Raw genomic sequence first — 13,008 nt, 5'->3', positions numbered from 1 at the left:
ACCATTGTGTACTTTTCAGTGGAAACTGACTGTTCAGAGGCAGATGAAACCAAACACTTCAGCTACAAAGGTGTAATATTAAATAAATATTAATGCTGGTTAGTTGTGTAAGGAGAAGTCATTCCATTATATAATAAAGAAGCGTAGCATGAGAGCTTTTAGTCAACATTACTCAGCCGATTAAAACAGTATGCTGGTTGCAATTTTCTTACTAATGCAGCCATTTAACTGAAAAAGAATATGTTCTTAATGATAGCTGTTTTTACATTCTTAAAAATGTATTATTATCCTTACGTTTATCACCAGTTAATTGGGTTTTTTTGACAGCACAAGGGCTGAATCTGCCTGTCCAAAATCTATAAGGCAACATTTTAAAATGTATTGTAAATTTAACATGTTTGCTCCAATTTTTAATACTATCATTATTTAATAAACTTCTTTTCATGCGGTAATAAAGGTTCTGAACTACCTTACAGTTTATCAGTCATTACAGTCCTTAAACAAGGTCTTTATATTAACAAAGCGTATGTCTTTACACAGTCAAACTGCCCTCCCATGCTTCATTAGCCAAACTGCAAAGCACTTGGTAGAGTTCCTTTGAGCCACATCGAAAGTGCAGACAAATGAAAGGCTGTATCAGCCAAAGACATCACTTTGATTGAAACTATAGAGCAAAAATTTCAAAAAGCTTGGGAGTTGTGCACCTTCCACGACACTACTGATGATTCTTCTTATGCCCCTTTTCTCCCAACAATTCTTCTCCGTTTTAAAGGTGTGTGTCTTCCTCTTGGTTATCCTCTTCCTCCTTTCCTGGCTTGTTCACCAGGACCTGCCAACCGCCACCTCCTCCACCTCCTGCTGTCACCCCATTGGCACTGTGCTTTTTCTCCTGCATCTCTGATTGGCTGTCACTTGTTACATCCAAAGTGGGGTTGTCATGACAGCCGTTCTCCACAAAATGGAGCTCCTCACCCCGGGACTTTAGAAACACACAAAGACAAAAAATCAAAGACAAGCAACAAAAGGGCACATAACCTGCACGACTCATAAATTACATATGTGTTACTATACCATCTGGGAAACACTTGTGTCTACAACTACTTATTTGGAAAGGGACCAAACTATCAGTCTAATTCTACACTGGATTGCGAATCAGACCTGTGCTGATTTGGTATTTGAAGTATATGAGGTGAAAGCATAGCAGATCAGATAGATGGAAGGTCGAGGTGGAAGCAGAGTAGGAGTGTTCATCTGTGAGGGTATGAGTGAGGGTGAAACGGTCACACTGAACATACAATTCATATTTCAGCTCTTTGAATAAACCTCTATTTCAGCCTTATGTTCAAACACACAAACACACATATATATACCTCCATTTCCCATTTGTATTTAAGTCTGATTTGCCGGTTGTCATACAGAAGGAGGTTATCGTGATTTACAAATGCTATTATTTATGCTATTTATTTATTTTTCTTAAGTAATGATTTGGAACTAACCATGTTCTTCAGTTTAGGTAAGCGTCGCTGCCAGCAGATGTAAATGAGCCCAGATGCAATGATGACCACACAGACTGAACCGATGATAACCAGAACAACAAACAGCTTCCCATAGTCACTGCGTGTCTGACTCGGTCTTGAGTGACAGCTGCTCACACTGGAGTAGTTCTGAATACCAATCTGTAGTCAAAGGAAAAATATATCAGTAAATCTCCTCCAGAGAACAAATGATCCATAACAAAACCTTTTGTAACACGATGCCGAGTTGTCCTACCTCGTTCAAGCCTCTTCTTATCTCTCCCAGCATTGACAGAACATCTTGAGTGGCAATAACACCTGAAGGTAGAGCATATGTTAAGCATAGGCAAGCACCTGTACCTTTATGTGACATAACTAACGTTATCTAGGAGTTCATGTAACTCCCAAAATGTTTATCATGAAATACTAGCAAAGTATCAGTTCATCCTACATCAACTTTGAACTAAAAGCAATGGATGGAATTACAGACTGAATTTTTTATGTCACATGTTAGTTAAAATATACTCTAAGAGGGGCATCCCTGATCCCCGGGATGCTCTATCGTAACAACATGAAATTATTAAGTAAAACTTTGTTTTGGTAGTAAATAAGAGAGTAGATTTGCTCTGACTCTCTCGTGGGTAGGTAGAATTGGGACGGATGTATTACCTTGATCATTGGCAAGCGTCATGAGGAGCTGGTGATCCTGTCTGGTGGGTTTACTAAGGGAGATTAACCAGGAGCCCTGAGGACTGTTCATTTTCCTGGAAAACGCCATCTCCAACATCTCCAACAGTCTGTCTCCACTCTCAACCCTAAACTCATCCTGCACACACAAACACAAGCAGGAGGATACATATAAATAACAGGAGTATTACCATCAATGCAACTTTTCCTTGCTATTCTACTCACATGCAGTACACATCAAGCATGTGTAACATCATACAGTATGTTGCCGTTCACATTTAGCCTTCATCAATCAAACAGCCATCTCTCTCCGTTCAGCCCACATAGAGTGCATTCTTCAAACACATGTATATGGAATGAGACAGTGAACCTTAATGGTATTGGGCTATGCTTTCAGATTGCGGGAGTGTTATTCAGGTTGTTAGGGCGATCAGACCACTGAAACGCAGATAGTTTAACTGCAAATCTCCTGCTGGGAGCTTTGTTCGACAAGGACTAAAGACAGACTACTTGCTAAAACTAATTACACCAAACTCTATGGTCATGCTCAGATGAAGTCTGCCTGTTCTACTGTGCATATTAGCAATCTAGCTTCAGTTACAATGTAAATATAAGCATTCTGATTCAATGCATGAACTGCTAGAATGGAAAAAAAATTCCACACTGAAATGAAACAATCAATTAGCGACACATCCATTTGCAATAATTTTGGGAGCCTGCGTGAACAGTATGTAAACTTTAGAGCAAAAAGAAAATACTATAGGATTACATCTATTACTGTACCATGTTTTGACTGTACATTATAGTTGAATGTTGGAAAAGACAGAGCAGGATTTTGGATGGCACAATGTTTTCAGAGAGGAGATGCCCATTTCACCAAGCTGACTGTTTGAAGTCACTGTGCGACTCAGTTACAATCAGTAGTTATTATCAATTTAAGGGCCTAACATTGAATCAGCGGTAGATTCATAACCAGGAGAGGAGAAGAGAACCAGGGGCCAGGGCTGTTTTCAGAAGTCCCCACAAGATCTGATTTTTTTCTGATGCACCAGGTCTTTAATCAAATCATTTGTAGCTTTTGTCTCCTAACATATTACATAAAGACTGGAGTCTCCCTTCTCTAGGATACTTTCAAATGCCGCGCAGTTGTTGGAAGGCAAACCGGAAAAGGTCAAATTGATTATAATTACTGCACTTTGCAAAGTTGCCATGGTGACTGCCCACTCTTCGCTTTACAGTGTGTGTGTATGTGTGTGTGTGTGTGTGTGTGTGTGTGTGTGTAGTTGTAAGGGGGAGAAAGAGAGAGAGAGTCACGATGCTGTAGTGACATAAATAAGAAATATAGTTAAGGTGTGTCTGTGACACTCTTCTCAGTCCGTGTCTCTGCAGAGAGCAAAAGCTAGAAATGTGCAGCTAACGCACCGTCAAATGTCCAACTGCATTCTCTATCAGTCATGCAAAAATGTCATTTTCCTTATTCTCACACAGCAGAATTTGAGAGGATGTCTTTACTTAAGTAGAGTCAGTTATGGCCAATATCCTGCAGTCCAGAAATAGAGCTTCCAACTGTGTACTGGATCAGCACTGCAGAGGACATTACAATAATTTTAAAAGAAATATGGTGTTTAAAAGAAATAACAGAGAACCAGTAGAATATCTCAGCATTGAAGCAGACAGCAGACAGAGATTGCTATGCTTGAAAAAATAATTAAATGACCTTACTCACCCCCTCCTTGAGATTGTGTCTATTCTGTTCTGTGATTTCAAGTATAAGTATAAACTTGATTTAAGTATAAACTTGATTGCTACTTACACAATCAAAGTTTTCAGACATGTTGAGGATGACGTAACCTTTTCCAGACAGATTGCTCCAGTCTACACATATAACCTGAGAAAAAAAAAACAGAAGAGCGACAGGCTGTCATGATAGATCACTGGATTACCCTAGATCTACTGAATTTTGCTCACTCACTCTCCTTTTCCTCAATCACATGAATCTATAAAGGAATCAACTGATCAACTGATGCCTGGTTCAGATGACTACTTAGTAACAGGGAAAACCATCTATCTGCTAGTCCAAAACACCATCTAGAACCACCATAAATATAAAGCTATTAAATTACTTCATGTTTACAAATGATCAACATAATCTAATGCTACAGGTGAGTAGCACAATAATCCTAATCTGGAAAGACTAAGAATATTCCGAAATTTCCAGTGTCTGTTTGCACTTCAAATGAGCATGTACCTGCATAGCCTCCTGGGAGAGGTCTGCGTCATGAGAGTCGGTCTGTGTGAAATACTCGGTGCTGCCCTGTCTAAGCTCCACCTCCTCTTTGGGTGTGGTCACGCCCATCTCTTCCCAGGCTGAGTCTGTGAAGGCCACGATGGGTATGTCCGAGGAGGACGGCACCGCCGTGAGTGGTGTGTGATGCCCCCATTCATCCAGGACTTCATCCGCCTCTGTGGGGAAGATCACGATCTCCTCATCTTCCTTATCCTCCTCCGAATCTTCCCTGTATGAGTCATCAGGCTGCAGCGGCACTCGGCTCGGGAAGGCCCCCGATTCCGGTATGGTGGGGGACTGAGTGACAGCGTCGGCGTGACTGTCACGTACAGCCAGGCTCTCCTCCTCTGAGGCTCTGTCAGACACAGCTGTGCTCTCAGGGCTGAGGCTCTCCTGCACCAGCCCAATGCTGGAGCCTGTGACTGGGCTTGGAGTGAGAGGAACAGCAGCTGTACTAGACAGGCTGTGAGAGAAACTCAGAGGGAATCCGCTGGACTCCGAATCACTCTCCCACAGCTCTGGATCCAGAGACTCAGCCCCGGGCATGAATGGGGATGAAGAGTTGAGGGCTCTGGGGCTCTTAGTGAGGGAAGAGGAGGAGGAGGAGGGAAGGGATGATGGATTATACCCTAGGAGAAGAGGGAAAAGAATTGGGTAAACATCAGAGTCAACATTAATCAAACGATGACACCTTTTCTCTCCTATGCATTACAGGACAGAGACTAATGCTGTAAATCAGAACAAAGTGTAACTATGGGAAACATTAAACAGAACACATACAGTATGACAGAGAGGCAGAGAGAGAGACAGACATACAAGTAGACAAAAAGACAAAGATAGATAGATAGATAGATAGATAGATAGATAGATAGATAGATAGATAGATAGATAGATAGATAGATAGACAGACAGATAGATAGATAGACAGATAGCGATAGACAGACAAACAGACAGCTAGATACACACATATATGTATATACGGACATACATACATACATACATACATACATACATACGTGTGAAAGAACAGTGATGAACTATTCGTTTAACATCTGATCTGATCAAACTGTGTTGTCTGGCTGTTTGGAGTTGAGAGCACACAGGCCTAATTCTTTATGCCACTGGCAGCATTTTTCAGGATGCAGTGAGCTGCAGCACGGCACTTTCTGCACTGCTGGCTCCACTGCACCAATACAGTCCCTATCTGACAGCAGGCTCCCCAGTGAGTTTGTGTACTCAGTCAGCAGACACAATGCAAAAGAAGATGCATTGTTATGGGCAGATTATTCATAGACAGCAGGAAATGAGAGAGCGGGAGGGGAAAGACAGAATGTGTCAGGATTATGGCCAAGGATTTGACAAGGTAATTCTTCACTATACATAAAGAGGAGAGAGACATTTTAGAACCATCACGGTAGCTCTAAGCACACATTTAGCCTCAGACAATGATTACGGGTGATGTTCTGGGAAAGTCATTCATTAACCTCATATTCAGCTCAAACGATTCACACGAGAGATGGTTCTGTTCTTTGCTGTGCTGGAATTGGAGAATTACTAGGTTATAGAGATAGATCTGTGTGCCTCCTGTCAGTCTCTCTTTTCCACACCTAACGCTGCCATCAAAGCTGTGCATGCCTGTCCACAACACTCTGAATATGTATGAAATAAAATAATGCATTAGTGATATGATTACACTGTCTTTTCCATAAGGTTTGAAATGATCGTTCACCATTTCGGAGCAAATACCAGTGATGTTGAACAGTGACTCAGGACACCGTTAATTAAAGACTCAATAACTAAGTCTAGCTGCTGTAGACAGGAAACCTAATTGCATTAGCTGAGAGGCTAGGACTTTGACAGCTATGATTGCCGAAGCAGGGGATCAGTCTGGACAACCCCTTTACATGGCAGTGATACTAATAAGGATGGTGCCAGAGTTTAGAATTTCATCCATTAAAATTTGGTTATAACCCACAAAACTGTAATAGAGAATGCATCCATCATAACATACTATTAAATCAAATCTAATATCAGTAAGACAATGCCACCTAATTCATATTCAGAAGCGGGACGAAAATAAAATTCTGCCATCACTGTTATAGTAGGCACCAGAACCAAACACGGGGTCCTCGACATAGGATAAAGGGAAACACAATATGACAATTGTAGTTTAAATATCATTTGAACCAAGAATTGAGGTGTGGGGACACATGGTTTAATGGACTTCACTGAGCACCTGTTTGGTGGTTTACTTTAGAAGAGAGAAAGAGATTAGTTACAAAGGAAAAGGGCAGAAGCAGAACTAATGCTCAAAAACAACTGCCATCACCAAGCCCTTTTCCAAGAAGATTAAACTGCTTGCCATGTTAAAGTCTGCAAGCTGACTCCAGCAGATAACAACTGCAGGGAATCCCATTCACCACCCCTTATGGAAAATTTGGTGGACATCTCTTTCTCTCTCTCTCTCCCTCTCTCTCTCTCCCTCCCTAAGAATTCTGTGAGAAAGGGATGCTGTACAGGACGCTGTACACTGCAGTGCAACCATATTAACAGGACACAGAACCAGACTAAAAATAAGTGCTTTATTCATTTTACAGGGCATTAATTCCCCTGTGCTTTGGTGGGAGGTTTCCAACATAAGCGTTTTCATGCTGGTATTCCTATATAGTTCAGTCCAAATCATAACAGCCTTTCATCACTGTTTTTGCTCTGTGTCTTTGGTAAGAGAGAGAGACAAATATAAATTCATTTTGTCAGTCCAAAGGGAGAGGCTATTTGAAACAGCAGAAAACTCGTTATCACCCAAGCTAGCGTGAGATGAATGAAAAATAGCTGTTAACAGATGCAAAAAGCATTTCGATCATTCCATTTGCACCTGTAATTTCTGTTTTGACATTCAAGCAGTCCTGTGACATGACGCTTGTCAGCTCAAGACATAAAATTGCTGACAGCATTTCTGATAAAATTGAGATGAGTCATTCTAAACAATGACCCATATTTCATTTCTCTCTCTCTCCTTCAACAAAGGTAACACACAAAAAAGCCTAATGAAATGTGCTTGATTCTAACATAACACGTACAAATGAGCATTCAGAATCTTACGCACACAACAAATAGTCGACCATGTAGAAAATGAGAGTTATTTTACATATTGTATTGGGAATTGTGTCATACCTATCAGTGAATCAGCATTGAGACTTGTGTCGTTGGTCTCATCTTGCATGTCCCATGATTGCCTGGCATGGGGCTTGTTCTCCTCGCTGTCCTCACTGAAGAAACCAGAGCTTTCCTGGGAGTTTTCCATGAAGCCCTGCATCCCAGGACTCTCTGCGGTCTGTCCAATGCCCTCTTGTTCATCCTGACCTATAGACACGTCTCGGAGAGGTTGGGAATCATGCAGGGTGCTGGGCAGGAGTCCTGCACCATCATTCAGGATGTCAGCTGACACCAGTAGCAACAGAGAGAACCCTGAACACAGAAAACCCAATTCTGTTAATATTTCACTGTTCACTTCACTCTCATATTGATGTTTTCTTCTATAACTATGGCTCCCTAAATGTTTCAGACAACATGAGAACAATTATATCTCAAATCCACCTTATGAATAACAATACGCTCCAAACTGCAGAATACATGTGCACCATAGTGTATCAGTCATCGAGTTTGGGCAATCTGCTCTGTTCAAGTGTGGGGATAAGCCAAGATAACTTTGCATACATTTATGTGTCACTACTCACTGTAGGTATAACTAGAGCAAATAATGACAGCATGAACACATAGTGTTGGGAGAAGACAACTTAACCTGTCATGGAAAACATATCCTTCCATCCAACATAGATCACAGATGGCTGTCTGTTACTCTGGCTTAGCATCCTGAGACAACCAGCCAGATCGCGACTTAGACTATGAGGTCAGAGGGGTATTAGTCTTAAGCAGGGGACAGACCACACCACGTGGTATAAAGGGGGTACAGATTGTCAAGGCTGGGCAGCTTTGGGCTGTCAGCGCTAAGATGGAGCCCGAGTTTAGCAAATGCATTAAAACAGTTGCTTCTCTGCCCAGTCTCAGTGCTCTGGGGAAAACAGCTACAGGGCTGCTGGAGGCGGGTGTCGCCAGTAGAACAAAAAAAAAAAAAAAAACCAGAGACATCAAAGCTTAACAAACACGAGCAGACATGAATTTTGAGATATTCCAGAAGTGAGGGGCATAAGACAGCTGGTAAAAACTCAAACCCATGACTAACTTAAAGGAGTAAACCACAAAATTGAAGAAACATTGTCTGGCTTTTTTTTCTTTTTTTTTTAGGGTTGGAGTTCTCATAATTTCATCAAATGCCAAAAATATGACTCTGAGATGTGAGAAAAGGATAGAGCTGTATGTAAAGAAGTAATGGCAGCATGTAAGATTGCCTCCAAGAGCATACTTAGCTCAACTGTTTATTATTTGGTTGGCTCAATTCTTTTGCATCAATAAGTAAAAAAAAAAAACCCAAGTGAACATGCTAACCTCCTCCAGACACACCTCGGACATCATCCCAGTGAGTTTTCTTGAGCTTTTAAGACATATACCATGCTGATCCATAAATCTCTGCGTGATTCTTTTCCCCCCACATTTCTGAGATGACACACCAGTCTGCTGTAACATGTCATTGTTAGAAGAGGGAAAAAGCTGCATGCGCATTGGCAGCCTCTGTCTGTCAAGGTCGATAAATTGCACCACAGACTACAGTCAAAGAAAAGACCTTGGTTCACATCGAAGATAAATATTAGGTTTGCATTGACCACTTGCAGTCTATGAATACCGAGAGAAATATAAAATGTGGGTTAACAACAAAGATGTATAAAATGTAATCCAATCTAGTCATTTTACTGGCATAAAACAAAAGGAAAAATAATCTTTCAGTCACCACGATATTGGAGTTAATCTCTAAAAGCTCTTCACATGGTACATTCTCAATATTCTTAAACTCCTCTTCAAACCCTTCATCCCTGGACAATCCCCTGCTTCCTTTGAACACTGTAATTTGTGGATATGAGAAAGTGTTGCATCAATAATAAAAAAAAAAAAAGTACATGAAGAAAAAGCTCACTGGAAATGTTAAAATAAGACATTTTATTCTTTGAAGCCTTCAAAGCTAGTTTTAATTTCACACAAGTCTTAACATGCTGGCCTTCCACCTGTTCTCTTCCGCCTGCCCGATGTCGACAGCCAAATGAGACATCTCAATATAGAGCTAATTTGTTTATCCAAGCCAAACCGTTCCAGTCAAGTCTCGGCACAGAAAAAGGCATGGGGATACAATTAAAAAAACCTCTTTGACCAGGTTAGATGATATCTTTCTATGACATTTCAGGGTCAGTGTGATTCAGACAAAATGGGAGTGTGCATTTAAGATTTGTTTCTGTTCATTTGTCAGTTGTTTTAAGTCCTGCGACAGCATTCCCCCCATATCTCCTTTTCGTCAGGCTATGAAATCCCAACGGTTTATCTCTTCTCTAACTAGCATCTCTCAGAGCTAGACCCGTGATACTAAAATACTAAAGTGTAACTCTCAAAGTACAGAGAGCTCCCCATACTGTCTGTGTTACCATTTTTAAAAGACTGTTTTCATCTCTATGTCTTATCCTGTCCGTTACAATCGATCTCTACTCTAATGGACAGTGTGCGCTGGATGGGGCTCAAAAGCAGGATAAATGGTGATTTTACCTGACCTGAATAGTTTCCCAGTGCTGGACTAAGATGGGCGACTGGCTGCTAGCTGCGGCAATGTGTAGGTGGCGCTAAGTGTGGGGAAAGGAAGATTTATAGTCTCTGGTCCCTGTGATTCTGCAGTGCCTATAACTGCTTGACTACTGGGAGGAAGTGAGCAAAGACAGGAGTCAAAAGGATATAAACAAGTCCCCTGGTAAAAGGATTCACTAAAAACTACAACAGTCACAAGATGTAGATTAGTGTCCCAAAAATACCCTCAGATATATAGAAGAGCAAAGATAGAAAGGGATCTCTTTCAGAATTAGCACCTGAACATTTGGATGAAGTTTGTAAAGGCAGTTGGGAGGCTATCTCACAGGCTATGTTCTTCAACTGAAAACAATACTAACAAGGCAGTGATTAAAACAGATGTGCTTCTGAATGTATGTAAGAATAGGGGTGACACACAGTAACAGAGTGACCATCATGTTGTTTGACTCAGATCCATGAGTCTCACTTCAATGTGCCTAACCATGTCTTAAAAAAAAAAAATCTACATTTGAATATTATGAAAAGGATTGGTGCCATCCATTTTATAGCCACTCATTAAATGCCCAGTCAATATTTTATTCATTCTTAATCATCATCTGAAAGACCCTGTATTCAAGCTTTAATTATTCATTGTTTAATTATCTATTATCGTCAACGTCTGCCTTAAAATTTTCCTTGTGGTAATTATTTAAATTGATTCATATTTACTAATACACTCAGGCATATACTTTACACGGTAGCAGATCGAAGCTATGGATTGTTGAGCTATAAAACCAAAATCTTTTTATCTCAGCTCAGCTAAGTAACTTATTTTTGAAAGCTTTGTAATGGAGATGGGTAGCTATCCAAGCTTGAGGCTGTTGTCCCTTAGTGTGTGTTAAAATATGTAGGTCATCAGAAAAACGAAATGCTTAGATTATGCACAGAGGTATATGCACAGAATTTTAATTCAACAACATGGGGTTTACGGGTCATGTGAAGATTGTGTGTACATTATGTCAAATTAGAATCTCACTAGAATACAGATTGATACCATATGGAAGGCTGACAGCCTTTTCTATGGATTCACAGGATCCAGTGGAGTGTTGTGTCTGTGTATTTGTCTGTCTGGCCAAAACACAGTATGGCTTTTGACCACACAATCTGTGAACGGAGACCTCTTGTGCTATCAACATAGCCTCTGACAGAGAACCAGACATAAACTGCATCCTCCCCAAAAACACTCACTGTATGTTCCTCCACTTCAAGTACACTAAAGCGCTCTGAGACAGCCCTTTTTCACCTGAATTATAAAATCACCCGACCGATGCTGCTCATGTATTTACAAATGACGGTCAGATCGATCAAATAAACAAGACACAAATATGATATTGATTCACATGTGTCATATAAATATTTGTTCCATATCAGATTGATTAGATGCTTGACAGAGAACAACTGGGAGTTGATAACAAACAGGTATTGCATTCCGTCATCAACCAAACCCTACCTACTCAATCACGCCAAAGCGGCTCGGTGCAGAAAAAACCGAGACGCTTTTAAGCCTGCCTCGTCACCCTCCTACCCCCTCCTAAATTTTCGGTTTCAGAAACATCTTTGCGTGTTTTAATACTTCCTAAAATGACACATAGACTGGAAGTTTGGCATTAACCTGAAAATAGTACTTGCTGATTTTGTTTATTTTAGCTGCAGTTTACAACACCACATAAAAAGATACTGTTTATTATTTGTATTATTTGTGATATGAGAACTCTAGCAGTTAATCTAATAAGCAATCTGAAGAACTTGCATTTAATTTCAGTATTGTTTTAACTATAAGCATGCTGAAAGAAATAACGGCATGAGTTCCAGAAGTCTGCGGTGAAGTAGAGGAATTGTACACTTACCCAATGTGAGACACGGGAGACGGTCTCCTGGCATGACTACAGCTGTAATGACGGCTGATGAAACAATGAATGAAAAAAACTGGATGGAGTCGTCTGATAAGTCAGTAGAAAAGTCTGATATTTCTACAGTAAACTAAAACTTCAGTCGTATATCACAGCTCGCATCTAAACTCATATCATGCACGTCTTGAGTGGGTTGTATCTGGTTAGTAGCATAAAGCTCTTTATGAAGACGCGATTAACGTTTGAACTTGACTTCAGTCAGTGGTTCTCTGCATCTCAACGCACCGACTCTTGACTCACTGACCCCAATATACAACATGCCACTGCATGACGATACAAAAAGCTTGCTTCCTACACTTTAAGAGCGGACGCTGGAGACAGCTTGATTACCCGACATAAAAAAATGTAAACTTAATAGCACAAAATAATGCGTGCATGAATTGTTTTTATTGATCGCTTAAAAACAAATATCGGCGCTGCATAAACACGATCTGCCCTTTGGTTAATGAGTCAACAGCATTTCTTCCGATCCTCTAAAATCCTTGGGATTTGCCTGAATTGATGGAGAATAATTCAATCCTGGCGCAGTGTCTGCAGGCGTCTGACTGCAACGGCTCAACCAAAGACTCAGGGTCCTAAATACTGTCGGTGAGGCCGGCCTTGGCACCGAATTTGTGGGCGTTGCTCTGTCAGATATGTCTTAAGTACTAAAACCAAACGAGCCAATCTGTCACAGACAACACGTGGCCGTGTTTTTAGTTATGTAAACGCATAGAACATTAATGTAAACGAAACCGGTTTTCACCATAACCCATATCACTAAAAGCCAAGCAGAAAGCTGTCTGAACAGCAAGTGCAGTGGAGTCTTTTCCAGGGTATAAATATAGCA

The 13,008-nt window shown here is 40.7% G+C and overlaps 1 protein-coding gene across 1 annotated transcript; it reads right to left on the bottom strand.

Annotated features, from left to right (window-relative positions):
* Window positions 1-766: 766 nt before the first annotated feature.
* Window positions 767-12,150, bottom strand: podxl2 (podocalyxin-like 2). Its single transcript, XM_030778267.1, has 8 exons — window positions 12,117-12,150; window positions 7,663-7,956; window positions 4,450-5,117; window positions 4,015-4,089; window positions 2,184-2,340; window positions 1,771-1,832; window positions 1,497-1,676; window positions 767-979 (listed from the first exon to the last, which is right to left on the bottom strand). The coding sequence occupies exons 1-8, from the start codon at window positions 12,148-12,150 to the stop codon at window positions 767-769; spliced, it is 1,683 nt and encodes a 560-aa protein (XP_030634127.1).
* Window positions 12,151-13,008: the final 858 nt, after the last annotated feature.

Source organism: Chanos chanos, chromosome 6 (genome assembly GCF_902362185.1).
Source record: "Chanos chanos chromosome 6, fChaCha1.1, whole genome shotgun sequence".
In the NCBI taxonomy this organism is placed as follows: domain Eukaryota; kingdom Metazoa; phylum Chordata; class Actinopteri; order Gonorynchiformes; family Chanidae; genus Chanos; species Chanos chanos.
The sequence above is the reverse complement of the archived record's forward strand: the minus strand, read 5'-3'. Positions and strand labels throughout refer to the sequence as shown.